This window comes from Hoplias malabaricus, chromosome 5 (assembly GCF_029633855.1).
Source record: "Hoplias malabaricus isolate fHopMal1 chromosome 5, fHopMal1.hap1, whole genome shotgun sequence".
Lineage (NCBI taxonomy): Eukaryota > Metazoa > Chordata > Actinopteri > Characiformes > Erythrinidae > Hoplias > Hoplias malabaricus.
The window spans coordinates 47,390,465-47,417,058 of record NC_089804.1 but is presented as its reverse complement, the minus strand read 5'-3'; the positions used below and the strand labels follow the sequence as shown (position 1 = coordinate 47,417,058).

At 39.3% G+C, this 26,594-nt stretch overlaps 1 protein-coding gene across 1 annotated transcript in view; it reads right to left on the bottom strand.

The window, feature by feature from the left end:
- Positions 1-3,636: 3,636 nt before the first annotated feature.
- Positions 3,637-26,594, bottom strand: part of camkvl (CaM kinase-like vesicle-associated, like) — a 38,775-nt gene continuing 15,817 nt past the window's right edge. The window contains exons 2-11 of the mRNA XM_066670848.1: positions 14,248-14,354; positions 13,836-13,967; positions 12,475-12,549; positions 11,948-12,086; positions 8,675-8,795; positions 8,514-8,589; positions 8,260-8,396; positions 7,715-7,793; positions 7,519-7,606; positions 3,637-5,602 (exon numbers count right to left, since the gene is read on the bottom strand). Of these exons, the coding sequence (XP_066526945.1) occupies positions 4,169-5,602; positions 7,519-7,606; positions 7,715-7,793; positions 8,260-8,396; positions 8,514-8,589; positions 8,675-8,795; positions 11,948-12,086; positions 12,475-12,549; positions 13,836-13,967; positions 14,248-14,342 (2,376 nt within the window). The 5' untranslated portion in view covers positions 14,343-14,354 and the 3' untranslated portion in view covers positions 3,637-4,168. The remainder of the gene's footprint in view (positions 5,603-7,518; positions 7,607-7,714; positions 7,794-8,259; positions 8,397-8,513; positions 8,590-8,674; positions 8,796-11,947; positions 12,087-12,474; positions 12,550-13,835; positions 13,968-14,247; positions 14,355-26,594) is intronic.

Here is a 26,594-nt window from a genome sequence, read left to right as displayed (position 1 = left end):
AATGTAGGATTGCAGCTCCAATGAAAAAGTTTAACTTAACAACGTATAACCTGTCAGCTGAGTGTTTTATAACTTAAGACGTATAACGAGCGATATAAACAGTCATACCTTTCAAAATCGGTCTCAGATGGACCAACCCAGAAATTTGAGGTTTCTTAAGTTTTAAAACTAAAGAATCATAATTTGAAGCCTTTTAGCCGCAGGCGAGCGGCGGAGGCGTAAGTGAGGTTAGGAATGGGGACCAAATTGCGTATCTATATCAGTTAGATTTCAGAGTATAGAAATGAACACACAAGCCACTGTAAAGGCATTAAGCAAAAATATTTCCCACACAAACATCGTTAGGGCAGCACAGTGGCGTAACAAGCGGTGACATTGTCACACAGTCCTGTGGTTGTGAGTTCAAACCCAGTCATGGCTCATAGGTTTTTACTGACTTTGATTGTTCACACACTTAAATGAGCAGAAACCTTTGAAACCGACGCTTTGTTCCTGAGTTTGTAAATGTGTTGTTGTAATGGTAATATAGTCTGAAAACGTTTTTGGGAGACTATTTTTGATTCTAGTAATTTCAATGACTTCTTTATTTGTCATTGTTATTTTATATAATGCTCAATAATCTGATTTCAGAAACTATTTAGATAAATTTGTGACAAATATCAACCTGAATTTTGTATATTTTAATTATATTTACATGACATTGGATAAACATGGAATATTTAATAGCATTAATAATGCATTTGACTATTGATGCTTTTTGTAAAATATTCCAATGCATAAATTTAAATCTGTGAATTAGGTGAAAAGCTTTGTTTCACGTGCTGTAGTGATATAAAGGTATATTAAAGTCAGGCTGTTCAGGACAGTGGATGATCATTTAAAGCCTGTTATTGTCTGTTAACAACAAACTACAAAACTGAAGAGTACACTGTAGTGAAATGACATTCAAGCCACTTGTTCACATGAGAAAACTTGACAAGAGCTGAGATTACATTTGAACAAATATTAACATTATTAAACACAAGCACTTTTACTAACCAATAGTAATTTATACTTGATAAAGGAACAGTGCATTAATGTAAAAATAATCACATTTCTGTAATGATAAATATGTGATAAAACAGTGCTGTATGTAATGGCGGTCCACATTTCACTCTCTGGTGTTATGGCTTTAATCATTTGGAGATCTATTATTTTGGTGTAAAGTTGAACTGATGAACTTAAAAAAATGTCAACAACAGTCAGATGTGTCCGGTCTATTGGTGTGGATGGAGACATACATTTCTGTTTTCTAAAACATAGAGCAGAAAAGCTCATTGGTCACAGAAATGCCTCCACACATAATAAAGAAATGATAAATCTCAACAACGTTCAACACATTTCTGTAAAGTCCAGTAAAACACTGGGATGTTAAGCCCAGTTCAGCTGCACACCACACTGCAAGATTTTAAGCCATAGTGATGTACAGAGCTGAAAAAATGTGAGGTGAAATGTGTCCCAGTTTTGCTCTCAACACTGGCCCCTTGAACAATTGAACGCTTGAACGTTTGGGCCCCTTTTGCTCACCCTTTTAGAACATCATCAAAATGCACAATTCAAGGAAGGTCTTAGGACAGTGCAGAAATTCGGATGGAGAGAACTCTGTTATTGGCAGCTGTGAGATAATGGCATTGTGATTGGTTAGTTCTGCATTTAACGATGGTTCAGCTCTGACCTAGATTCGTTTAATATCTGAATTTGAGATTTTAATTTATGGATCTGAAGTTTTTAAATCTGAAAATCATTCTCAGCAGCAAGTTTCACCATCTCACAAGTTCAAAGCACACGAAAATCATGGCATTCAATATTTTTTTCATGAAATGCCATGAAAATAAATTAATTAATGGTCTGTAAACTCTTCATCCAGTTCAGGTTCGTGGTGGCTCCTGAATGGCAGGAACACACCCTGGTCTGGGTGCCAGTCTATCACAGGGCATCACACACTCACACCTAAGGAAACTTCTGAATTATCTATTCATCAACCAACATGTGTTTTGGTCTGTGGGAGGAAACTAGAGCACCAAAAGGAAACCCACCCAAACATGGGAAAAACACACCAAGCTCCTCACAGGCAGTAACCTGAGGCAGGACTCTAACCCAGTTCTCCACGGTTCTCCTGGAGTTGTGTGACAGTGACACAACCTCCACCGTACCACCCTAAATTTAATTCAATCATACAAAATTCAGATATAAAGAAAAATATGATTTAAATTCTTATGTCAGTTGTTTAACTACATTAAAACATTTTAAACAATACAGATATTGTATTTGTAACCATTTTGTAACTTTCTGGGAGGTAGCTTGGTTTCATACACCTCTATATACACTTTTAGCTTGGTTTTATACACTTCAAACATCTTGTTCTTGTCACCACTCTGGTAGATGATTCTGACTGAAAGTTTACTTGTAATGGAGCATTTTACATAAAACCATTCTGAATACACTCCAGTGGTTAATTCTGAAAGTGTTGTCAAATGAGAAGAAACACACAGAATAATGACAAAGGTGATATAGTCTACATTTTATTTAAATCTTGTCAGAAAGAGTGCAAAAGTAGCTTGGAAGAGTATTCACACCACGACAAAATAGCTGAAAAGAGGACGCAGAGTCACAGAACACATGAGCCAGGCTATTACACATAGAAAACCCACTCTGGGAAGAGTATAATAAATAACTATACATTTCATAAAATAGTCAATCATGTTAAAATTAAAATCATATTTATAATAACAAAAATAAAGCAATTAACAAAGAACGTAGACCAAACATGTAGGATGTACTAACACCACAGCAAATAAAAGATAAACTCTTGGTTAGCCTCCAGAAGATAGCAGTAGTATGATAACTGAAGTAGAACTGCACTAATCATTTGGACTTACATTATACATTTATCTTTTTTTTTTTACAGTTTATATGTTATGACTTAATAACATATAGAGAGAAGAGAGTAGAAACACATGCATAAAAGGTCTGTTTAGATTGAAATATGCAAGATTAAAAATAAACCAGCAATACCTCAGACTCCTGACGATGGACCGATTTTTTTTTAACGCAGTCTTTTTCGCCCCCGTGTGGTTAATTTCAGTAGTGAACGAATGGCAGTTCATATTGCAACTCAATCTTCACCATCTTTGAATATACTGAAAGCAAAATTCAAGGTAAAAGGAGTGCGTGTATGATTTGCACATTTAAGGACAACCTTTATGATAGATTATACAGACCTATAAGGGCCTTGCATTAAAATAAATGTATTTGGTTGTTTATTAAATAAAACATGGAAATAATAAGAATTTGCTACCAGAATAGAAGTATTTACAGCTATTTCCGACAGTGGCCTCAGTACAGGGTCGCCTGTTTTGTGTAGTTCCAAACATGCACACAAAGGAATGTTACACTGTAATTTTGTGTTAGTAACAGTTCCCAAAGCCTCAAACATGTAATTGTCCCTTTCATCTAGGAACAACGTTCCTCACACAGCTGCTCATGACTCAACAAATGCTAAGAAAAAAAAAGCTATTCTATAATTTGGATCAGAGCCCTCCCCTGACATCCCACCCACCAAAAAAACTAAAACAGAACAAAATTATGAACAGCCTCAGAACATTAGCTGCTACTTTGAAATCCATAACTTGGTCTAATGTTTAAAGGCATATTTCAGTGTTTTGTGGTCTAATCTCGAACCACTACATCTGTAGCTGACTGCTGGATGTGTGCACTTTTAGATAGAAGGGGGAAAAAGAAACAAAAGTGAATGTTTTTTTTTTTTCTGAACGCTCTAGGCATTTTTTCTACTAAGAAGTTCTGCCGTCCTATTTTTAAGACTTCAGGCCTGATTGCCAGTTGAGTACTAGACTGCCATTTCACAAGCACTGGGTTATTACATTAAGTTTTTCTAAATAAAAGCTAAGGCAACTTTGAAAAACGTGAGATGCAATTGAAATTTCAACTCATGTGATTTAAAAAACTGCACTCTTTCAAAATGCAATTTCAGTACAAATACAATGCTGAAGCTAAAAACAGCATGCTACAGACACTACAGATTGAGATTAGAACAGAAAATGCTGGAGTACTCCTTTATTTTTCCTCCTACAATTTACGTACTCTGAGTTTCCCTTTATTTGTGCAGGCTTCATAAACCCCTCCCTGATGCCCCTCCTCTTGGTGACTGTCCCACTCTCGCAGCATCTCTTTGTCCGTCTCTCTCGTCCTGCTCAGCGACTGGCTGACTGTGCCCCTGAATATGGGTGGGTGGGGATGGAGGTGGATAGGAAGGTGGGGGAATGGTTAGGTGCGGTAATGAGGGCATGGGTGGCCGGGGGGTGGTAGGGAGGGGTGGTGGGGTGGAATGATGTTGGTAGGAGCGAGGACGGGTTGAGGGAGAAGAGTGGGCGCTCTTGGCTCTTGGAAGGGTCTCAGGACAGTCGCTTATCTGCTCCAAAAGTGAAGGCATTTCACCTTCGATCTTTTCAAGCACAGCAGCCATTTGTTTTTCAATTTGTTCGATCACGCTGTCCATTTGCCAGTCAGAACCGGCCCCACCTGTTTGATCTAGGCCACCGTACACTGCCCCACTGCCAACTGAGTAGGGAGAACAACATGAGCTTCCATAAGAAGCTCCATGTCCATGCTCCCTCTCTTCCGGCACATAGACGTTCTTGTTACGACCCAAACTCGAAGAGCCTAATGCTCCATATGGACAATGTGCATGCTTTCCTGACAGACCTGATTGACTGGACTTGTCCGTCTTGCCTACTTCTTTATCTCTGCCTCTTGAACTGACCTCTCCTATTGTTCGTGCCCCTGCTTTCCTCTCTGCTACTGCCTCTGGAAGCTGGGTTTGACACCAGCTACCAGGAGACATCTCTGGCTGCTTTCTTGCTACCTCTGCCTTCTCCTCAGCTGCATTCCCTGACTGTTCCATGTCAGCAGCTGCTGGACTGCTAACCTTCACACCAGCCCCTGAGCCGTGATCCAGAGAAAGGTTGGCAGCCATTTTGCGACGGTTTGGTGTATCTGGGGAAGATGTTGGTTTCTTGACTGTGCTGCCAGCCGTACAGGGTTCTTTCTCTGAAGTGACTTTGTTACCTTGACAGTCAGAGGGTTTGGCAGGCTCTGTGTTGATGGGTTTTTGGCTTGCCTCTGCTGCAACTTTGTCTTGGCATGAAGCAGCCATTATCTTGCGAGAGCTGTCCCCAGCTGCTTTCTTTTCCTGTGCTTTGTCCTGTCTTTCTCCTTGTGTTTTAGTTGAGGAGCTCATTTGGGCAAAAGCTTTTATTGTTTCAGATGGTGAAGGCGTAGCTTTTTGTTCCTTTTCCTCCTGTGCTTTTTTCTCCTCACCTGTGGACTGAACGACTACACTTTCTTTTGCTTCCTGTGCTTTATTCTCCTCTTGATCCTCCTTCGGTCGTTTTTCCACTGTCACCTCATGAGATTCAGTGACAGAATCAGCAGAGGCACACTTACTCTCGACTCCATCAGCTTTGACCCCTTCCCCCTGCCCTTCTGAAGATCCCAGATCCGAGGCACGAAGACGCTGCATGAATGTGGTGACTCTGATGGCTTTCTGGACAACAGAGAAAGGAATACATGTCAGCTTTCATTCCATATACCGACAAATTAGCCTTGAAATTTCAGCTCTCAACTATGTGAATAGTCGACATCCTGCATTTCAGATATTAAGAGTGAAGGTTGCTTTTAACAGCTTAAACTGAAAGAAATGATGCATTGAATTTTCTTGGTTCAAATGTGAACGGTGCTGTGTAAAAATCAGAGAAGACTCATCATTTATTTCATTTCAGCATCACAATAGCCACAAGTATGAAGCATATTGTTAACAGAAACAACACAGAAAACTAAACCAACTATCAAAATGTTTAATATATTGTCTCCAGCCATTTATCTATTTTCTTTACAAAATAAAGGTCCTAGTTAATGGTGATAGTTTTTGTGCTCTACCAGGTTATTTATAGTCTTTTGATGAAATTCTAATAAATGAAATCTTCTGCACAGTACTGTACATCATTTATACATTAACAAAATCCATTGAATACAAACATTAAATGCTAGAAGTGAACTGAAAGAGTGTATTGTTGTATGGCTGTAATGCTATTTATGGGAAAATAATGTACACTTTGAATCAAGTAAATTCAATGAAATGCATTTTCAGTATCGACAGGACCTTACTATTTATTTTAATCTTACGTATATCTGACCGAACCACAAGGTGAACTGGATCAATGGATCAGGGACACAGTCGATCACGCAGTGACAGAATGACCTCTTTTTTCCATCTGTTTTATTCTCTCTGTTTATCTCTCTTATCTTTTCTTGTCACTCTTTTTAGGTATGAAGCATTTCAAGGAACTGGCTCTACACTGACCTGTAACTAACTCACTCTGACTCACTCACATGCTCACTCACTCATGCTCAACAAAATGTTCCACAAGGGGGTGCTGTTCAGTTGTGCTCTGTGAGCATGTGTCTGTTCTCTCATTCATGTTTTTCACTTATGACATCTATGCACACATACACACAGCAGTTCCTTGTACACACATACATGTGACACTTCAATGAATTTTTAGTCTGGAGTTCAGTCTGAGACAGTGGAGGGCTAAGGAGAGCTCTATCCAGGATAATGTGGGTACAGCCAGGCTGCATATGACTGGAGACATATGGGAGTAGCTGGGCAGTGATAGGCTTGCCACTTATTGACAGAAGGAGACTTCAGTAAAGAGACTCTTTTCGGCAATCAGACTTAAACTCCATATTTCCTCACAGTGACTGCTGTCACAAAGCGAGGTCATGGAAAACTGGAGCCATGACAGTTCACTGCAAAAAAATGACATATTGTCAAGGGATAAGCATCTTAAATGTAAGCAATAGCTCATATTTTTCATCATGTGATTGTTGTAAGATTCTTTTTCTAGACCCTGTTTTTTTCTTTCTTATATAACGTGTTCTTATTGAGTCAAAATTCTCTTGCACTGGCAGATAAGATAATACATTTGATTTATTGTTTGTTGAAACAATCCATATTATCTGCAAGCACATGATAGTTGCAGATAATATTATTTTAAAAAAGCTCTACACCAATCACATAATGAGAAATGCCTATATTTAAGATGCTTTCACTTTCCAGGATATGTATCATTTTGCAGGGCTCATACATTGTGTTTTCACTTGTGGAGATATGAGTGCTCAAGTCAGTGATTGTCTTGGCAAAGAAAAGAGTCTGGGCCTCCGTACTGTCTTTCAGAGATCAACAGTACCTTCAACTCCTGGGAATCCCATGCAAGGGAAAAGGAAATGATCAAAAGAATGATCAGAAGGCTTACTTTCACACTAATCACCAGCATTGCTGTCATGCACATCCTTATCATCATTGTCCATGACACTTTTATTATCTACAGTGTTGTTTATGAGCAAAGAAAATTAGTTTACAGGCACCGGGGCTAATTTGTGAGTGGTCAGATTTCTTACCCTCCACTTGGCCTTGGCAAAGTTCTTCTCAAATTGAGCGCACACACCATCTTTCAAATTTTTTTCTGAGGCACCATTCCCAGCAATCCTGTCAATGACACAGCATAACTCTGAGCTTTGACTAAGGATCGTGAATCTGAAAGAGTATGTTTGATAAGTCCTCTGGGTTAGTGTGAGTACTCTATATGCCGCTTACCACTCATGCCACAGTGCTTCCTGTGCTGTAATTCTTAGCATTTGGTCAACCTCCATCAGCCTACACACCAGTTCTTTAGCTGCAGGAGTGAGAGAAGTGAATGGAGAAAAAGCCATTAGATTTTATCCATTAGGGCTTTTAAAGTCATACACAGTAGGCTGTAGAGTAGACGGCAGAATATAAAAGCTTGGTAAGTGCAAACATTTTAAATGTCATACCCTGAACTGGATAAATGGTCATAGACAATGAATGAATAAACATATTCATATTTCATATTTCTCATTATGAGATGATTATGTAATTATCCCGTTTATTATAAAAATGATCTACTGCACTTTACATCATTTTATTACTTTCAAGAATTATTTCTTCAAACAAATGACTTTATCAAATGGAAAAAGTACATAGTTAAAATGTCTGCACATAAATGATATAGCCATGTAATATTCTTAGAAAATGTTCATAGTGAGAGATATTAATTATAACATGTAAGATGCTTCTATATGCAGTGTAACCCAACAAATTCTTAGCCTGATTTTGTGTACCAGCAGGTGAAATATCATCCCAGTAAGGAGAGTCAAACTCAAAGTCTCCAGCGACGATCCGGCAGAAAATGATACGGTTGTGCATGTCGGTGTTCTCTTCTTCTGTCTCGTCATAGAAAGGTGGGTTTCCTGAAAGCCTGAAAGGAGGCATTTTGAGTGAGGTTATGACCTATTTTAGTATCTAAAGTTATAAAAATATCTACTAATTCAGTTCAATAGAGTTGACAGTCCAACTGTACTTAAATGTAACTTACAACATGTACATTATGACCCCAACAGCCCAGCAGTCCACTGGCCTTCCATACCGATGTCGAGCCACGACTTCTGGGGCTGAGAGGTATGACAGAATTATCCATTAAAAATGAATCAAGAACACATACAGGCAAGCAATTAAATGATATTGTGTGATCATCACCCAGGTACTCTGGTGTTCCACAGGGTTCAGTAATGGACCCGTTCTCAAATCTGGACAGGTAGAAATCCCGCAGCACCACTTTGTTATGGTTATTTTCTGTGTAGTACATAAGGTTCTCCAGCTGAATTCAGGAGGCAAAAGATAAAGGTCACAAAGTCACAAAGCAAATGGCAACATTAATTGTACATGCTTTGTGAGGAACCACTCACACATTCACAAATCTGCAACTTAATAAATGATGTGCTTTAACTCAAAAGCACAAATATGAGCACAATGTGTTTGAAGCAAGAGCCAAATAATCAGAGTGTTGAATCTACCTACATCTTCATACATCATTCCACACATTATTATGGTTTATCAAATAATGTCCAGAAAGGACAGGAACAGGGCAGAAAGGAACTTTTGTTCAGGATTTGAGCTCTAGATGGCACTAGGCACACATGTCAAGCTCTTCAGCAGAAGAGCACAATCACATTAATGACTACTGAGAGATGGATTAGGGCCATTAGAGAGTCTAACACTGTTTATTCCATTCACATTAGTTTTGCACATTAAAACTAAACACAAGGGGTCATCTGGATTATCACAGCTTCATGAATCAAGCAGGACTAAGGATTTGGTTAATATCAGTGATTACTCTTTATTAACTGGCATCTTCAAACTGAATATTCACTTTGTCCACTGTTAGCACACTTCTTCAACTTCCTACTGAAGCATTTGCTAGCTCCCTTGAAAAATGCACTGCTTTTCTCAACTTTTTTCTAGTCAAAGGTAGCTCAATTTATCATGATTGTCTGTAGATGGCCTCTTCTGAGAGTTCTGCCCTTTCTTCTAAGCCTCTGCATCAGCAGCTTCTCAGACTTCTTTCTCTTTTCATCTCAGATAATATCAAAATATATATCTTTGTCATGCCAACATGACAATTGCTCCTGCCCCCAACTCACTCTTAAAGTACGGTCACTTTGACATTCCCACTCCTATCTGCCATCTTATCAATTTGTAGCTTACATCTGGTTGTTACCCCTACTCTAGAAAGCACTGCTCACAACTACTAATCTATTATTAATCTGTGTAATAATCTGTTATTTTTGTATTGTAAATATTTTTCACACTTCCAATGCTTTAAATTAGTGTATTATGCTTTACTGTATATTTACTGCATGTTTCTACTGTATGTATTTAAACACTAAGGATTGCTGCTCAATTTCGTTGTACCCTGTGCAATGACAATAAAACCTATCTATCTATCTATCTATCTATCTATCTATCTATCTATCTATCTATCTATCTATCTATCTATCTATCTATCTATCTACCCCCCCATATGTGTCTAAAATATGGAACATTTTAGACACAGTTCTAACTTGCCTTTTGTCTCAAAAGTTCTTTATAGTTGTTGCTTTCCTGCTGCATAACTTACAGAATGACGAAACCTTTTTGAGAAATTTTGCTCAGGTTTTCACCACTGAGACAGCTCTTGTCTCTATTCTGCTTCTGCTCATCCTTACCATGGACTTCAATACAGTCAGTCATAACATACAAATCTCACTACTTTCCAGTATCTGCCTCACTGGCACTATTCTGTCCAAGTTCAGAACCTACTTAACAGATAGGTGCCAATTTATTTGTATTGGGAGGCAAAGGTCAAATTACTGCTGCTCATGCTCAGGGTGTTCCCCAATGCTGTGTTCTTGTTCCCCTGCTTTTTATTTGCCATTGTGGGCTCAAATTTCATTGCTATGTTGGCAGCACTCAAATAAACCTTTATCCCACCAAATCATTCCCACAATTCACACTGACTTGGCATCTACATTAACCCCCTTTTCACTTTTAAAGCACACATCAAATCCTTGATCAAGTCAGCATATTTCCATCTGCTTAGTATTGCTCAACTCTGCCCTGTGCTGATTTCTAAAGATGCTGAGATCCTGGTACATGCCTTTATCACATCTCATTTAGAGTTTTGCCATTCTTCAAGTTTTGCCAACTTCAGCTCATCCAAAATTCTGCAGCTAGAGTCTTGCTACTAACAAAGAAATCTGAAGACCTCACCTTCATTATTTACCAGCTACACTGGCTACTGGGCAAAATGTTCATTATAAAGTTCAGCTGTTAACCTTCAAAGCCCTGCATGGTCTCACATCTACATATCTGTCAGTATTAAGTATTAATGCCAGTATGACAATATTAATTCATTCACATATCCCATCTCGCCTGTTAAGGTCCTCTGACTGAGATCGACCAGCTGTCCCCAGAATCAGGCTGTCCACTATGGGCGGCGAGTCATTAATTTTTGCTGCCTCCACTCTCTGGAACTCCACCTTCATCTATTTGCTCCTGTACTTTCTACCTTCAAAGCCCAGCTCAGCGAAAAATAATGAATGGTGGAGGACAAAATGAAGTTTTTAAAATTGAAAATTACAGTTGAATTTTCCCCAGAGATTTTTGATTTTAGAAATGAATAAAGTGTTGTGCCATTATAAAAAAGAGCCACCAGGTTTTACTTTAGAAATCCACTAAAATGTTTGCTACTATAGAAATGAAATTCAAAAAACTCTATGAATTTGTGTTATGAAAAGACTGGGAGAATATGCTAACAGCATTTGTTTACTTTTCCTTGTATTTTAATAAAACACGTTAAGGTGCAAAATGCACAAGAGAAATATCCAATTATTTGCTTTAACAAGCTTTGTCATATATTAGTGGTTTTATTTGATGTAAATACAGTGTCACTACTGTTGAGTTCCGATGGTAAAGTACATTTTATTCATGCTGAAATATGCATCAAATAGCATAACTCACTCTCTTCCATTCTTATTCCTTTCTCTCATTACCTTACTTACACACACATACACAGAGAGAGAGAGAATGAGAGCTCCTGTTTCATCTTCTACATTTATCAATCCTTCCGTTTATCTTTTAAAAATCTGTTGAAGCTGGAACAAGAGTACAATTTTCTTGTGAGAATTTGTTAGAGTGGGAGGAGGTGCAAACGGGATATTCTTAAAATGCGACAAAATGTACTTGAATGGTCAAAAATATACTTTGAGGCAACCACAAATAAACCATGAGTAGGAAACACTTGTAGGACTTGACAGCCCTAGACAGGGATTTAATTAAGTCAGATCCTTCTGGATGGAGATTCTCCACAGAAAGAAAAATGTTGTCCATGATAAAGGCTAATCTCTTTCTAGGAAATGTAATATTGTGGGCAGTTAATTATGATGAAAAGACCATTTGTATTAATGACACACAAACGAAGCTCAACCCCACCTTTAGGTTTCTGTGGACTATGTTCAGAGAGTGGAGGTAGGCCACTGCCTCTAGAACCTGCCGAATGACATTGGCAGCGTCTCTCTCTGTGTAATTCCCCTGGTCCAAGATCCAGTCAAACACATCTCCACCTGTGGCCCTGTAACACATAAACACGCTAAAGATCTGTGCATGCATTTTATCAGTTTTTTTTTTAAAAAGATAAAAAAAAAAAGACAAATAAACATCTTTACTGCAAAAACCTTAAATTAGATTTGAATTGACAATCGCTCTCTGTAGGGGTTTTAATGTCATTTTCAGTGATAATAGCAAGATATATCTGACACCGCCCACAGTGATATGATTGAGGCCATTAGATCTAACTAATGTATGGTATTCTAACTGTACGGTGTCATTCTCTTAGAAATATTTGCATGAAAATATTCCAGAAGCACTAGGTCTACTAGACTTATGAGTGATTAGTCCCTGGCTCAGCATGACACTGAGGGGAATTATGAATGATCTCTGCTAATACAGGTCAGACTCACAGCTCTTGGATGATGTAGAACTCTTTCCTGGTCTCAAAGGCATCTATCAGCTTCAGAATGTTTGGATGGTTGACCCTGCCAGGAAGAGATCAAAACAAACAGTTGCCTTATTTTCTAACTAATAGAGAGAAGTGCTTTAAAAATAGCAACATGCTTTACAGTCGGCTCAGCGTGGAGGAAGTTATGCACAGCATAGGCCCTTTCCTTTCTTAAAGCTCACCTTCTCTATCTCTTTTTTTTTTTTTTACATTTTTTTTATTAAATGCTCCATAGTCAAGCTGTGATGCCCTTATGTCCAATGTAGATGCTTTTGACAGCTTTTGTTGATGCTGACCCGTGTGTGCCTGTGCAGCCTGCAGACCCATATGGACTGTGTTGTTCTTCGGTGCCATCTAATTGCCACCCACACACATGAGCCTTGGGCTTCCATGACCCTGTCACTGGTTCCCTAAGTTCACTAATGACTGTATACCAGGATCACCAAACAGCACCAGTCATTTTGGAGATACTCTGACACTAGCCATCTACTTGTCTAGCCATCGCCATTTGGCCCTTGTCAGAGTTTCTCAAACCCTTTGCCCTTTTCCTTCTTCCAACATCAACTTCAAGAACTGACTGCAGAATATATTCCACCCCTTGACAAGTGCCACAGTAACCATGGAGACAAACAATGTTTCTCACTTCACCTGTAACTGGTTTTTATGTTGTGGCCTAAAATAACTCTATGACATTCTATGAAATTGACCTATTCAATGAAATAAAACTAAATATTTACTGTAATTTGGCCTTAACCTGAATTTTAAGAAAATGTTCTTTACACTTTGAAAGTAAACAATTACAGAGAAAACACTGCTTGTATTGTGTGTTCATTTAGTTTTATTTCATAGGATTACCTTAGCTGCTAGCAATAGTACAACAGATATTACAAAATGTGTTAATTAAAGCTGCTTTCCTTTCCATAATTATCTTCTAATCATATGTTTGTAAGTTTTTAATAAATTTGCTTCACAGTGGCATAGACAGAATTGGTTTTCTTGCTGAGAGATTGCTTTAATAAGATTTTCCTTAATTTTCTTCTGCTGGATTTGAGTTGGCTAGGAATAAATTTGGCGTACGTGATGTCAGGCCTGCCAGAGAACCAGTCAGGTGATCATGGAGTGCATATATCTTTCAAGCCCAGCAGACAGGGGCTTTAAAACCAGGGATGAAGCAGATTCGTTTTTGCTCACCTTTCTTAAAAAATATATATATTCACCATTTCTCTGTCTCTCTCTCTAGATCTCTCTCTCTGTCCCTCTCTCCCTCTCTCAGATGCACACAAATGCATCACCTGCTATTGATTTATTTGAATTATCCCGTACATTTTCAGGATCATGATCTCGTTCTTGGCTGCCTTCCGTACTTTCCTGCCATCCTTCTTGAGGAATTTCTTGCATGCATAGACCTTGTCCGTCTGCCGTTCTTTCACCAGGCACAGCTCACAAAACTCCTTCCTGCAGAGAAAATAATATGTCGTGTTTTGCTACAGAGTATCTCCCATTGGTGCCAAGTACAAATCTACATGATATAACCAAGACAAACTGCACACACCATATGATCATATAAACAAACTAATCACTCAGGATAATACTGAATGAATTTATAACTCCATGAGGTGTTGTGAATGGCTATTAATTGACTATAATGAACATTATTCACTGTAATGGGGTCATTAGTCTGTAACAGGCAGGTTGCCATTCAGAGCGAGATAATGATTTGTGTATCGACACTCACGCCTTTAGGACCTGTCCGATCTCGTATTTGTCTGTGACGTCTGATAGGCTGCTGTACGTCCGCCCATCTCGTAGGGCAAGGCACCCAAATGGCATGACAGCATCCACCTATGCAATGCAGGAAGAGAATATGACCATCTCAATAAAACTAGTGTCATTCAATCCAAACACACATGTCTCAACAGCTTAGCTTCACTGAAGACTGAAGCCATCATCCATACGCAGTGCTACATTTTATAGCATTCCAATCCCCGGAGGGATATGATTTTTATAAGATCATGTTCTTCAAATGTTCCCAGTGTTCATCTAGAGAAGTCAGTGTGCCACTAACTTTATTGATACTGAACATTTGAATAATGTCCAGTACTACTTTTTTGTTTTGTTTTTGATACTTAGCTTTTCTAAGGGTTTCATTTAAGTTTGACATTTTAGGTCTGTTGGGTAGCCCTTAAGTGTCATTTAATTTAAATTGAACCAATGACTTGGTTCATGAATTGGTTAAAAAAAATCTCCCACAAGATAAATGGTTATCTTTAAAAAAAAAAACTGCCCTACAGAACACAATCCAAAGCCAGCAATGTGACAAACAAAATGACAACCTTAATAAACTGTTTCACATCAAAAAAAACAAAAAAAAAAAAACCTGAAAATGTTCATTATTAAAGGTAGCTCTTATATAATATGTATACAATATATGCAAGAATACACTTTCTGCAGAAACAGATGACACATTTTTCTTCACAATTTTCTGTCTGATTTCAAATGGATGTAGCTGGATTTGTGCAGCAATCCTTATGTGTGAAATTTGTTCAGTTATCATGATGGCAGGCCAGGAAGATGACGTTTCCATTACACAGACAGAGTGAAATCATTCCAGTTGAAGTGTGGAGGATGGTTTGGCTACAAACTCAGCAGCAACTGTTGAAGAGTGGAATGAGAGTGAAAACAATCTGCATCATCCGCAGAGGGGAGTGGACGGTTGTGAACTCTGTCCCATTGCTGTGTAATCCTGCTCCTGCCTCTAATCCTTAATCCCGCATGGAGATTGGGAGGAGGGGAATGACCTGGCTCGAGCAAGGGCTTGGGGTAGATGGACCCTGAGATATATTACATAATCACATTTTATTAAATTGACTTTGGGGCTTGTGCACTGACAGAAGTAAAGGATTGGGCATAATGCCCTCTGTTTGCCTGTCGCTGAAATAGGTGGCGTGCCTTCAGTCTGAGGATGCACATTTCACCCAGAGGCTCACACAGCTGTGCATACACAGAGGTTTGCTTAAGCTTCAATGCCCGTGCAATCTCGCTTGCTGATTTGGCAAAAGATGTCTTTGGAACAGCTGAACCGCCCTTAAGACAGAAACTGGCTGCACACTGTTGTAAAAGCCAAGGGCCTGATGGTCAAGCAGGAGGTGTGCACAGATATTTGGACAGTGTAACTGTGCAGTCTATGCTGGAGATCAGTTTATCTCTGTGGGGATTATAATAACACTGGTGATTTTGCTATGTGAACACAACATCTGTGTAAAAGTCTGTTGAATCATTCATCTATTCTCCTTCTGCATTAGAATCAAGTCTGCAAAGTTAATATAACACAATCAGAGAGTTAGGGCTAAGCTTACTGAGTTTACTGAGTATTCATAAGTTCATGCATTTGAAATAACATTGAATTGCATTGCTTTATGCATGGCCAAACTAATAAGAAAGAGCAGCTGGTATTTTCAAATGGTGAAAAAAGAATGAAAAAAGGAATTATGAGTTATGAGCACAGTTCCAAAAAAATGAAAGCTGGACAGAATTTAGCTAGGAATAACATTTCAGAATATGCTGTAAATACCATTAATCGTAAATACCAATGCTTTTTTTTTAAATCCACAACAATTTGATATAGCATGTTATTTATAATAGTATATTATAATGTCATGTTATTCTAGCTCTAGCTCTATTATAGTTTGTTGTGTTCTGACCTTTTCCTTAGTCCACGGATGAAGAACCAAGATGAATTGAGCTTCCTACAAACTATTTCTCAACATTGTGATGGTAAGGCAACATTCCTTCTTCTTTGTACAAACACACAAACTACTCGTAGTAATACAAGTATATTAGCAGTAGTGAGACCGCTAAATCCCTACGTTTCTGTCATGTCCTCCCTGCAGAGAACCATGAAAACCCATGAGGTGACGTGCATGCATTATGTCTGATGGGTGTCATGCATGGCTAAATCAGGCCTGACATCTGCCCTTATTAGTTACATGTATAGCACCATTATGCTTCCCTATAGTGTAGAATGTAGGGCTGTCATAACCACACATTTCCCATCATTTTCACATTTGTCTATATAAGTGAATCAAAATAATAAGCATATTATTTGAAGAGAAACCATAAGAGGTGGCATGACACAATATTGCTTCTCCAATACTTATACAAAAAAAAAGTATGCACGGAGACAATACAGTTCCATTTTGTTTACAATAATAATAATAATAAATGATCTAAGCATGAAAATGAGCATTAAGTTGGCATTCTAATTGTATTATGCTTAATCTGGCATTCTAACCTAACAAACACTCTGCTAAATTAAAAGAAGACATGCATAGCCAACATGTAGTCTATTATCAGCAGATTTTTACCAGCTTCCAAATTTGAAGAATTTGTGGAAAGCTTTGTGAAATTTCATTTGATTGTTAATGTATTTATTATTTATTTAATTTGTGCATTTTTATTAATTTTTAATAACATTTATTTAAAGTTCAGTCCGATGATATTTCAGTGTATTTTACCTACCCCATTTTCAGGAGCAGTACATTTTGTTGACGAATTTGATTAAATTTAATGTTAACTAAAGAGAAAGTGGCTTACGAACGATTTATGTGCAAATTTCTGCATGCATTTTATGAATGATGCCCACTGTTGAACTCCAGCAGCAATTCTGTGTCTGATCCACTGTTACCAGTGCAGCACACACTAACACCACCACCACCACGTCAGTGTCAATGTAGCACTGTAAATGATCCACGTCATTAATGGTATCTGCTCTGTGGTGGTCTTGTGAGGGTGCTGTTCATTGACGAGTAGGGTGAAAATGGGCAAACAAAGTATGCAGAGCAACAGGTAGACTACATTCTGTTCTACAATTGTAGAACTACAAAGTATTCTAGGATCAGTAGAGGTGAAAGAATTAACAGCAGGTGCAAAAACGGCAATAAGATGACAATAACATTATGGCTGATCATTTTGTGTGTGTGTGTGTGTGTGTGTGAGTTGTGTGTGTGTGTGTGTTTGTGTGTGTGTATTACTATTAAGCACTTCTGTGATATTTCAGGCCAAGTTTGTTACAGAATCAGGTGAGATTTCTTCTTGTCCTATGATATCCTAAGCTGGAATGTCCCAAAACCAAAACTGGGAAGCACACAATCAAATCTCTACTGCACAAACAGTGTCTCAGAATCTGTTCCACCACTAATGCATTTAGCTTTGATTGGGGACATGAATATTAATGGTGATTGCTCTACTTTGCACCCCTTCCACACCATCTCTCTCTCTCTCATCTCTCTATTTGTTTCTCTCTCATCTCTCTCCCTGAGACACATGCAGGCACTCATCTATCATGCTAATATTAGCATTCAAATAGTGGCCGTCCTCAGCGGCAGACGGCATGTCCACAAGAAACACGGTTATAGAGTGAGATGTCAGTAAGGATGGGAGCAACCCATAGGGTCCAACAGGGGGCCTTCCACAGAGACTCGAATAGAACAGATACCCCCCGCCTCCATCATTAAATAAGAGCAGAAAAAGCCCCCCTTCTCCTCCCTTCCCTCTAATAGTGCTCTCACTCCTCTATCCCCTTTCTGAGACTGCTCTTATTAAAGCAATGAATCTTCATCTCCAGAGACACACGCATTAAACACCACACGAATCCCACAGGATAGATGTGAGGAGCCACACTGTTCTCACAACACATTTGAATCCAATGCACGAACCAAACTACACACACACATACAGCAATGAGCTCCCAAGGATGCATGCAAAAGTAGAGAGGTTAGAGGTGCACTAATAGTAATGTCTTGCCCCCTGTCATTCTCTATCTTCGACTTAATCTGCTGCTAAATTACAACAGAGCACCCCACAGAGTGATGTATCCTTATAATCATCACCTTACTGCGGTTGTTGTGCATTTACAGCTTGTAAGGAATGGGAAAATAAACAGAATATACAGCAGTTCATAGGCCTTCATGCAGTAAAAATCAATAAAGGTGGCAAACACAAACATTAGTCCCTTTTCCCCTGGCTTGAATTACACCTAGCTCAGCAAATCAACATGGACATTTTAATGAATGCAAAACTAGGCATAATCTCTGTGGGAAACAGAGGTACATGCATTTATTCTTTGTCATGGCAGGTCCAGAGCCTACCCAGAATCACTGAAACAAAGGTGGCACCCTGGACGAGGTGCCAGTCCATTGCAGGGCATCACACACTCACACATTCACTCATACCTAAGGACAAACTGGCATGGTGTTTTTGGACGTTGGAAGGAAACTGGAGCACCCAGAGGAATCCTATGCAGACACAGGTAGAACTCACCAAACTCCTCACAAACAGTCACTCAGCGCGGGGCTCAAATCCACAACATCAGGACCAGGGGCGTCGTAATGAGGTGAAAAGTGAGACTGCGTTACCAGGGCCCCAAGTGCGAGGAGGGCCCTTGAGGAGTCTGGAATTTAATTTTTCTTTAAATATTAATATAATTTAAAGATCACACTAAATGTTGTTAACTAATGATTGGGTAAATAAATCAGTGGATTGATGGATTGGAATGTGTATCCTAGCCTACATATAGTGTCCGAGGACAGGCGCCCTTACCCCTTGCACAAAATGGTTTAGTCCGCCTTCACCAGGCTTTTTAACTAGGAGCATTTAACTTAGCTTTCATCCTGCTGAAGCGGCAGTGTGCACTGTATACGTGCTACAGAAGATGATGCCCAAGAAAGGTAAATCCGGTTTTCCAAAAAGAAACGAGAGGCAGGAAAAAAAAGAAATGAGGGAAAGCAACTGCTAACAAACTTCTTTCCCAAGAAAACTGAGCCCAAATGCGAAAGCAAATGGCCTACATTAAAGTTTGGTGGCTGAGGGGGGCCCATGGGCACTGCTTGTGCATAGGCCCCAGAATTTGGTGCTATGCCCCTGCCCAGGATCCTGGAGCTGTGTGATATCGACACACTGCTGCAACATCCTACCACCCTACGTTTAGATATTTTAACCAAAAATAGACCAACAATTTCTCACTAGATTTCATGGGACTTTTTCCCAACATTGTGTAAAAACTTCTTGAACCAAGTTCACATTGTTGTGACAAACTACAAGAAATGCTAAAGCATGAATCAGTTAATGCACAATGTCCAAACCGAAGGTGGACAAAGACTCTGTTCTCAAAAGGTAAAGAGAGAACAGCATTAACTGGGGCAGTGTTGGCTCCACCCAGGCCAAGTCATCCCACCCAGCTGTGTGCAGAGTGGCTGAGCACTCGAGAAACACAGGGGGCTTGATGAGGCTTCATGCAGACCGGTACTCCTCAAGCCTTCCTCCTCCTCACTAACTTGGAGCTGATGCAAAAAGACAGCTTCCATAAAGGAGGGGCAGCAGAGTCCCAGTTTAAATCAATGACCCCCCCCCCCCACCAAGTGGAGCAATAGTATCTGTCAAAGTGACGACTTGAGATGTGCATGAAGATTTTTCTCGATTTCTGAAGGTCATTCATTCTGTTCATAGCTGGAACGCATGATTGCTACCAGTGCCAAGGACTGTTATGCGTAATGTCACATGCTGTAGGTGAATACCAAAGGGTGGCAAGAAGAGGAATGAAGGATGAAAAGCTGGGTGACAGCAGGAAGACTTTATAACAGATGGGAATATCATACATTGCTTGAGATTTCTAAGTACTCCAGGCAAGATTTCATGGGCATTGAGCAAAACTAAGATGAGTAAGTACTGTAAATTCCCATACAAATAAAGATATTGCCAGTGACTAACTGGAAGCAGTACCATCTCTGTAATGACATTTACACAATTATAGGACAGGCAGGCAAGGAGACCATATATTGAGCAGGTCTGCTGGGAAGGAAAGATTGTATTCGCTTAAAATGTCAAGGACAATGAAATATTTCATTCATCTTTTGAAAGAACAGCTCAGTGCACTTTTATTGCCTTTAATTGCTACATCTGTGCTATCTGATTTCACTAAAGCAGCACAATGAAAAAAAGAAAAAAAAGCACAAATGAAGAAGATTCCTGCAGGCATGGCATTGCAAACGTGTACACGTGCTCATGCACGCACACACACACATACACACACAACGGAGTCCAACTGCTCTGCTTTCCTTTTGTCTATTAACTGTATGTGAGCACAATTCACCCAAGTATAATCAGTAAGCTCCTCATTTGCGCAGAAGACCGCATCCCTCATCATGGCTCTGACTGCAGGCAATTCACAGAGCAGAAAATAATGGACACATTCCTTTTTAATAAGGAAACTGCAGTGAATGCACTGACGCAAATTTATAAGATCCCAGTGAAATCGCAGAATATTTTATTATAGAATTATTGCTAATTTTAAAGCAGCGCAGCTATCAAACAGCAAATGAAACCTTGTAGATGGATTACTGTACCTGTGCTGCATTATAGGCTACTAAAACATTTCTTGTGGCACTGGGGAGTTATGAAGGACACTAGCACCATGCAATAACAAGCATTTTATTATACTGAGATCTCATTGAAGTCCCAAATCAGGGCACCTATTGGCCAGCTCGCTGTGCTTAAAGAAGCAAGGATCTGTTCTTTTGCCCTTATAGAGGAGATATAGCAGGTACAACAGGAGTTGTCTGTTGCTTCTGTCTGGCTAATAAAAGCTGTAAATGGGGGCTGGGGATCATACTGGCCCTTTATGAGACTTTCCTGCAGCAAGCCCTGCTGCCTTTCATACGGCTGTGTCCCTGCTGCCATTTGTCTCCAGGTCTAAATGAGGTCCCTAGGGGCCCAAGCTGCCAGGGCCTTATAGACCATCCACATCATTACCTTTCTCGCTCACTACAGGAGCAGCTTTAGTTCCAGTACCCAGAGAGTTGGGGCCTGAGCACGTAGCTTTGGTCAGCGGGCACTGCCAGACAAAGCTACCCGTTACTTTAGGAATAGCAGGGACCAGAAACTAATCAGTAGGGGGAGGAGCAGCCACAGCTGCCCATACACAAGCAGGAGAGCTACAGGAGGCATTATATAAATCTGTTGCATAAATACACACACTCAGCGATGACATGGTTCGAAAGTTTACAGAACAATTGGTTCATGTGGGTTTGACATACTCAGGCAGTTGAACATAACAGATATTTATTAATAATTGCTACAATATCAGCCTTTGTAATACTGAAATCTCTTTAAAAAAGTGCTAGATGTCCTCTGACCAGCTGAGTGTTTCCGTGGGAGTTTTGATGAATCAAGGTATTTGTGTAATCCAGCAAAAGTGAGCTGTTGTGGTCAAAATAACAGTTGATTATTAACAGTCTCCCATAATTAATTCAGAAGTGCTTTCCTCACACACTGCAATTTGTATGTGTATTCATTCATTCGTTCATTGTGCCTACCCAGAATCACTGGGCGCAAGGTGGGAACACACCTGGAGGGGTAACAATCTGTCACAGGTCACGGACACTTTTGAGTAACCAATCCACCTACCAACATGTGTTTTTGGACCGTGGGAGGAAAGACACGTGGACACGGGGAGAACCCACCGAACTCCTCACAGACAGTCTCCTGGAGAGGGGCTCAGACCTACAAACCCAGAAGCCTGGAGCTGTGTAACAACAATACTGTCTGTTGCGCCATCATGCCGTCCTCCACTGCAATATAATCACAAAATATAATGCTGCACATACACAAACAATCACACAAAGACATGCATGAGAACTGCAGGTTAACATGTAAGAGGCTGAGGTGCAGCCTACATTTATCATATGCTAGCTTGAAGGCTGATATTGAGGCAAACGATCAAGACTGAGATCAAATGGGTTTACAGCTGACTATATGGCTTAATATAAGCCAGGCCCTAAGGCAGGACAAGCCTTGAGAGTGGTGGTGATGCAATCTAGATCACTTTCACAAGATTTCCTAAGATAGGTATGAACTAAGTGCATTGGTGTGTTTGGATATGTTTGTGAGGACAGATTGGAAGCAATAAGAGATTACTTATGCGTGAAAAACAGAATCCGAATCAAAGATGGAAACATCAGCTTTTAGCAGTTGCAAATTTAAAAAAAAGAAAAGAAAAAAGGAGATGCAGTTTGCTGTGCACTATTAAAAACATGATTAACTATGAATTATAAATTGCAAGCACATGTCTGTTTGTTGGCTGATTGGTTTGTTTGGTTAATAGATGATATTTTTGTAGGTTAATTAGTGAAATGTAATGGCTGTGATGGAACAACATCAGAATGCAATTTTGTGTCATAAAGAGAACTGCTACACCTTAAAGTCAGCATTAAAAAAAATAAAAGCCTCACAAACATGAAATGAAACAACTCTCCATTTCTCTCCTGTCATTGATGATCTACAAGTCTAATGTTTGCAGCATTGTGTGCATATTTGCGTGTTGATATGTGTTGTATTGAGGGGGTGGGAGTGCAGCCCAGAAATTAAAGCCGCCCACACTCTTCGTCAGTGTATGTTCAGTCAGATAAGCGGATTAATGGACTGGAGTACATGGAGGATACGGTAGGTACCATGCCTCTTCCTCAAGCGCCTTTCACTTCATTAACCCATGCACACATCCGCCATCAATACTGCTCCCTTTGAGCCCTTAACTGTTTCATACAGAAACTCAGTGTAATGATTACAATCCTTAACCTTAGTGCATCCTATTGTCATGCAAAAATTGATCACAGAGACCAATACTGGCAATAATAGAGTTTATGATGACACAAGACATGCATCAGCACTTGAAAGTGTCATTTATGAAGCACCTTTGGGAGACCATTTTTCCTTTGGATGTAATCATGTCAGTGGAAGACTAAAAAATAATCCAGGCAACTGATAGATTAGAAGTGACAGACAGGCAAAACGCATGTCGTATTAGTCATGGGGAATAATTAGACAAATATGCCAAAGAATAAAGCTTGAGGGACACTAGTTTGAAAGGAAGTAGGCACCCGTTCAGAGGTTTCTGTCCACACACACACACACACACACACAGAGCAAGAGCGAGAGCGAGAGAGAGAGAGAGATAGATGTGATAGATATGTGATACAGATATTAGATACTTGCATGTTGTACACACAGTAGAGTTTACGGTCAGTAGTGATTATCAGTTCAGTGTGGAGTTCAGCAGGGCGATGCCTATTGTGCAAACGATCAGATACCATTATTCAAAATTGCTATTAACAATGTTTTCATTCTTTATTCTATAATTCAGAAGAATAGAGAGAGATTGGGGAAATCCAGGAAGCATTACACATCCATGCAAGTAGTTCCCTGTGGTCTCCATTTGACCAACTGACTGGCCCCAGGCTAATTACCTAGAGTGTGAAATCCAGAAAATTTAACCAATGCCTATGATAGAGGACCTTAAAAGAGCAGAAAACAATATCACTGCAAGTTTGTTGACACATACTTTGGGGCCATTACAGATTTCTTTTAATTTTATGTAGTCATACCCCAATATTATCCATAACTACTACTAGCCTAACCCTAACACTATCCATCCAAGAGAAATCCCCACAGTGAGATTGTGGGGAAAACAGAAAAACTCTGGTATATACACACAATCCACCAACCCACCCACCCATATATCCCTCCCTAATATATTAAGCACACACAAACAAACACAGGTGCACATTCACATCCATAGAATCACATATTGACTATTTCATTGATAATAATGAGTGCACTAATTCTGTCCTTTCTGCTGTAATATGTGAGTTTAATACATTTTTGTAAATGATTTGTGTGTGTGTGTGTGTGTTTGTGTGTGTGTGTGTGCGTGTGCGTGTGTGCGTAAGAGAGAAGTACAGAAAGAAGTGAGAATACTTGTCTTATTTCATGTTTTGTGAGATTTACCACTTCTTTCTGTACTCTCTCTCTCTCTCTCTCTCTCTCTCTCTCTCTCTCTCTCTCTCTCTCTCTCTCTCTCACACACACACACACACACGCAAACATGCAAGCATATCCATCCCTCTGGCATACACCCCCCTCACCAGCTGTGATGCTAAACTTGCATCGTAGACTGCTCAAGATTCCGTTTGAAAAACAGCTCCTGTTTTCTGCCATGCTTTATCCACTCTTCCCCATCACTTTATTCCTTTCATTTCATATTAAGATCAATTATTAATGAAGCAGGAAACATTCTAACTTTCTCTTCGTCCATCCTCCTGTACACTTCCCTCACACACATTCATCCCTCTGTTTTCATGAAGCCCCTTTGATCTTTATCATTGTTAGTTATTTCTGCTCTCTCTTTCGTCCTGGGCTCTGTTTCGTCCTGGGCTTTGTTTCTGATCTGTTTGTGCTATGTGTCACAAATTAACCTGAACAATCAAAACATAATGACAAGGGCTTCTAATTTCAGATCTAAATCAGAATGAACAAAGACATTATGCTGAACATTGTGCTAGCCCCTAATGTAAAGCTGTTACTGACCATTGAGATAGTAATAAACATGTTTTGCAAAGCATCATCCCGTTCATTGTTTTTTTTATTGATCCATGATTAATTCATTATTTTAAAATAAATTATATTTCATTTAGTTATAACACAAAGTTATAACAAAAAACCTTGAAAATAAATGTGTGGGCTAAGGCTTCGTACTGTGGACATAATACGCCAGTATTGCTGCATTATGTTAAAACACACTTGTGAACTAATGTTTTTACGTGGTTAAAAACTGGGCCTAATGCACTGATTCATAAAATATTCACAAAAGTACTCTTCTGATATTTCTGTAAGTATTGATCTTAATAGCATATAGTTAGAAACTTTGAGACTGGATAGAAGCCTCATATATACAATGAACTCCTTTTTAATATACTGTAATTATATTTTTTAGGAGTCTGCATCATGCACATATAACAGAATTAGAAGAAAATGTCAATTTTAAAAGAATGTTGTTTTAAGAAATCAGTGCTATCGAACACTTGTTTTTTTCTTTCTTTTTTAAAGGTTTTTTTAATTCAATTTCAAAATTTAAATTGTATATTTCCTTATGGCTCCTCTGAATTACAAATTTGTTGAGGGGCCTTTATACAAATCTTGCTAACACTGCTGTACATCACAGTCATTACAGATTAATGCACAACCCCAGAAGGCTATCACAAATGCTAAGCTCTATGTCTGGTTACAGATGTACAGACTGCCCAGCATCCAGGCTGGATATCAGAATCACCACGTGTTGTAAGTTCTAATCTTGTTTGTCCATTTGAGGCAAAGTATATGCAATGCTCCAGATGCTTGCACCTGTAGCCTCAGGCTCCATTCAAACCACAGCTACTTCAGCATATGCTCCCCCACTACACTAAGGACTCATTATGCACTGCCTCTGATGTACACTCTATTCCCATGGGTGAGCATAACTAAATCAGGCCTCCACACCAATGAAGACCCTCTCCATATTAGTAAGAGGATTTGTAAGCGGAGAAATACTCTCTAGAAATAAAAGCATCTGTTAGTGGCCAAACTCTGAATACGATTTTTTCTCCTGTTTTTTTTTCTAGCTATTATTGTCATTTTCACAGAGTGTAATAAAGTTATTTAATGGCTGTGCCATTTTAAACAGTGGTTTATGAATGTTCAAGAGGTGAGTCTAAGTACAGTGTGAGCTACATTATTTCAAAGTGTGGCTGTGCAAGTACGTGCCTTTGGTTGAAAATTGGGTCAGCTGAGCTCCTGGGAAAACAGAGAGAGGGAGAGAGAGAGAGAGAGAGAGAGAGAGAGAGAGAGAGAGAGAGAGAGAGAGAGAGACAGAGAGAGAGATGAAGATGGGGTGAAAAGTAGAAGGTTACAGAAGAGGACAGAAGGACAAAATGATGGAGATGAAACGGCACAAGTAAAGCTGGCAGACTGCTGCAACCTCACACCAAAACTGGCCTCAATATTCTGACTGCCTTGACCCCTGTCTCTACAGCTATAATGAATTGCCTTGGCTTAAAAACAAAGAAACATTATGTTCTAGTTGAATGATTTGGCTTTGCAATATAAAAAATAGAAATCTTGAGTATGATCTGCCCCATATTTCAAGCCCAAATAACCAGAGACGGCACCTGATATTCAGATTCATATAGCAGAATGAACATGTAACACAGATGTGGCAGA